Here is a 3,643-nt window from a genome sequence, read left to right as displayed (position 1 = left end):
CGTCTCTACTAAAAATACAAAAATTAGCCAGGCATGGTGGTGTGTGCCTGTAATCCCAGCTACTCAGGAGGCTGAGGCAGGAGAATCGCTTGAGCCTGGGAGGCAGGTACTGCAGTGAGCTGAGATCATGCCACTACACTCCAGCCTGGGCAACAGAGCAAGACCATCTCAAAAATAAATATAAATTTAAAATGCTTCCATATTATGTGGCATTAACAAAATTATATTAACCCATGAAATGAATATATATTCTTGCACATATCTTAAGGGCACTGAGAGGTAGGATAAGGAAGACTGCAAATACTCTCAACGTTGTTTGACTTTGTTTGTTTGAGACAGGGTCTCATTCTGTCGCTCTGAGTGCTGGAATGCAGTGGTGCGATCTCAGCTCACTGCAACCTTACCTCCCAGGTTCAAGTGATTCTCCTGCTTCAGCCTTCCAAGTAACTGAGATTACAGATGCACACCACCACATCCAGCTAATTTTTGTATTTTTAGTAGAGACAGGGGTTTTGCCATGTTGGCCAGGCTGGTCTTGAACTCCTGGCCTCAAGGGATCTGACTGCCTCAACCTCCCAAAATGCTGGGATTACAGGCATGAGGCACTGTGCCCCACATTGAGACAGGGTCTCGCTCTGCCATCCAGGCTGGAATGTAATGGCGTGATCTCGGCTCACTGCAACCTGTGCTTCCCAGGCTCAAGCCTCAGCCTCCTGAGTAGCTAGGACTACAGATACATGCCACCATGCCCAGCTAATTTTTTGTAGGGACGGTTTCGCCATGTTGCCCAGGCTGGTCTCAAACTCCTGAGCTTAAGCAACCTGCACATCTTGGCCTCCCACAGTTCTATGATATATATATATATTTATTAAACAAGAGAAATAAAAATGAATGAAATAGCCAACTCGAGAAGATAGAAAAAAGGAGAAAAGTGTATGTTTTAAAGTATCATAAAAATAAAAGCTCAAGTTAATGAATTAGAAAAACAGAAAAAGCAGAATTGATAAATCCAAGAACTGGTTCTTTTGAAAAAGCTAAAAACCTGAACACTAATGGAAAAAACAGCCAGGCACAGTGACTCACACCTGTAATCCCAACACTTTGGGAGGCCGAGGCAGGAGAATCCCTTGAGCCTAGGAGCTGGAGACCAGCCTGGGCAACATAGCAAGACCCAATCTCTTAAAAAGGTAAAAAAAAAAAAATTAACCAGGTGTGGTGGCACATGCCTGCCTACTCAGGAGGCCGAGGTGGGAGGACTGCTTGAGCCCAGGAGTTGGAGGCTGCAGTGACCCGTGATCAAGTCATAGTACTCTAGCCTGAGCAACGTAGTGAGACCCCAATTCAAACAAAATAGAAGAAGTCTGTTCTTTGGTTTTCATAAAGAATGCACACATATAAAACTTACAAGCTTCTAGGAGACTTTTGTTTTTAAACTAGAGAATTGCGGGGGATGGTAGGGCCTTCACAGAGACCACAGGCAGACAACTCCAAGTCATACCATAGATATTTGTGTTTTCATGTCTTTTTGGTTGGCATGGGGTGAGCAAGGTTCTCCTTGCCCATTCAGGCCGCATAGCACCAGCCTTCTACCCTCTCACCAGCTTCTCAGTCTCCCATTCTCTCCCTCTGTCATGCAGATCAGTTTATGTCCCATGTTGCTTGGACATCTTACAACACTTATGCCCTGAGCAACCTAAGCAACATGTTACACACACACACACACACACACGCCACAGTTCTTTCTCTATAATGAACTCTGGGGGCCATGGTAAAGGTAATACACCTAATAGCATTCCTTCTCACCTTTCAGGAAGGACAAGGTTATCTAGGACTGGGAGTGAAGGTTTCTGACATGGCTTAGCCCCACCTCCTGCACTTCTTGCCCATCCAATGGGGTAACCCAGGCCAGGAGCGCAGGCACAGACCAGAGGCAAATGTCCCACTCAGGAATATGCCCTGTGCCTCTCAGCAGGCGCCTGGACTGCCCAGGTGAGGCCTGGGAGCTCCAAGTTGGAGAGAAAGGCGGCCCACCTGGATGAAACTGTGCTTTTTGTCTTTGTTCTTCAGTAGCATGGCGCTCCGCCACTGCAGGTACTTCTCCTGGTGGGCATGGATCTCTAAGGTGAGGCTGGAGTCCCGACCGTGGTAGTCCTCAAGATTGGGGGCGGGCTGAGGTGGTAGGGCGAACAGTTTCTCATCTGTGAGTTCTTCTTGCGAAAGGGGCATCCCAAACTCTTGGCTCAAGTCTTTGATCATAGCAGAGGAGGGCAGCAAGTTCCTCACCATCACGTCCCAGAGGGTGGTGCTGTTATAGCAGATGTCGTGGATCCTGGAACAAAGAACCACTGCCCCACTGAACCTCGCCTACCTTGCAAGACAGGTGTAATCACTCCCATCCTACAGCAGGAAATGAACACTCAGAGGTTGCTTAGCTGGTCCCAGGCCCTGGAGCTTGTAACGAAAGAGCTCCCATTCCAGTCTGCTGAGCCTGGGCTCCTGGCTCCTTCTCCATCTTCTCCCCAGCCCCCAGAAGCCAAAGGCTGCCCATGGTTTGCTCTGAGTGCTGCTCTGTTCCTGTGTCCTTAGCCATGCTTCCCCTCCTCCCATACCCCATCGGGACACAGCCCTACCAGCTGCCCATCAGGGATGTAGAGCACAGAGCCTTCCGCACCAGGAGGACATCATGCAAGGAGCCTCAGGGGGCTGGCTAATAGAGGAGGAGGAGGAGGAGGCTGGAGAGAGAGTCCTCAGCAAAGCTCAAGGACCTCCCCAGCCCTGAAGCCTCCTCCTAGGTGCCTTCTGCCATGGCCTGGTGTGCAGTGGGCATTGGGTCCAGAACCCATGCTCGGTCATGGCTGTTGGCTGCTGACTGTCTCAGCTGCCTCCGAAGTCCACTGTGCGGTAGATGCCTGCCCTCACTCTCACTGTTGCAGTGACCCTGGCCCAGCCTTAGCCTTTCTGAATATGGTTTCCTCACCCTCAGATAGAAATAAAGCTATATGGATGCAGCTACCTTGGATGCAGTAAGCACTTCCTAAAAAGTGTTCTCTTTCCTTCATAGAACCCTCAGCTACTTCCTGTCACCTACCAGGCAGGACCGGGTCTGGCCTCCTCCCAAATGCTGTGGCACCACCCCACATGCCAAGATGAGGGCCACGGAATCAAAGAAAAGCCTCTTGGTTCCAACCAAGATCTTTATCCTTCCTATCTCTCCAGCCTCCTCCCCTCCTTCATTAATACATCCAGCGAGCACTAGCTAGGGCCAGACCTGTTGCTGGCTCTAAAAATATAAAGACAGGGTTTGTACCTCCTGCCCCACACCCAGCAGCAAGTGAACTGTCCACCTGCTGAACATCCCCTGGCCCTTCCTCAACAGCAGCCTCTCCTGCCCTGGGGAAAGAAGCAGCCCCCTCCTCCATGCCCCTGCTGGGTCCCAGGGCACCCCACTGCCTGTGTTCTTTATGTCCTCTCTCCTTCTGAACTGTGGCCTCCTGAGAGTGGGGACTGGTGTGCTCACAGCTCCCCTAGAGCCATTGTGGGCTAGCAGCTGCTCAATGAGGGAATGGTGAGACCCTGGTTGCCCAGGCTGGAGTGCAGTGGTGTGATCTCAGCTCACTGCAACCTCCGCCTCCCAGGTTCAAGC

The 3,643-nt window shown here is 50.7% G+C and overlaps 1 protein-coding gene across 1 annotated transcript in view; it reads right to left on the bottom strand.

Moving 5' to 3' along the window:
- LOC105555336 (uncharacterized protein FLJ43738) overlaps nt 1-3,643 on the bottom strand; it is a 63,662-nt gene that overhangs the window by 31,998 nt on the left and 28,021 nt on the right. Inside the window, exon 4 of the mRNA XM_012002223.1 lies at nt 2,103-2,329. Within this exon, the coding sequence (XP_011857613.1) occupies nt 2,103-2,329 (227 nt within the window). The remainder of the gene's footprint in view (nt 1-2,102; nt 2,330-3,643) is intronic.

This window comes from Mandrillus leucophaeus, unplaced genomic scaffold (assembly GCF_000951045.1).
Source record: "Mandrillus leucophaeus isolate KB7577 unplaced genomic scaffold, Mleu.le_1.0 Scaffold680, whole genome shotgun sequence".
Taxonomy (NCBI): domain Eukaryota; kingdom Metazoa; phylum Chordata; class Mammalia; order Primates; family Cercopithecidae; genus Mandrillus; species Mandrillus leucophaeus.
This window is presented reverse-complemented; position numbering and strand designations above follow the sequence as displayed.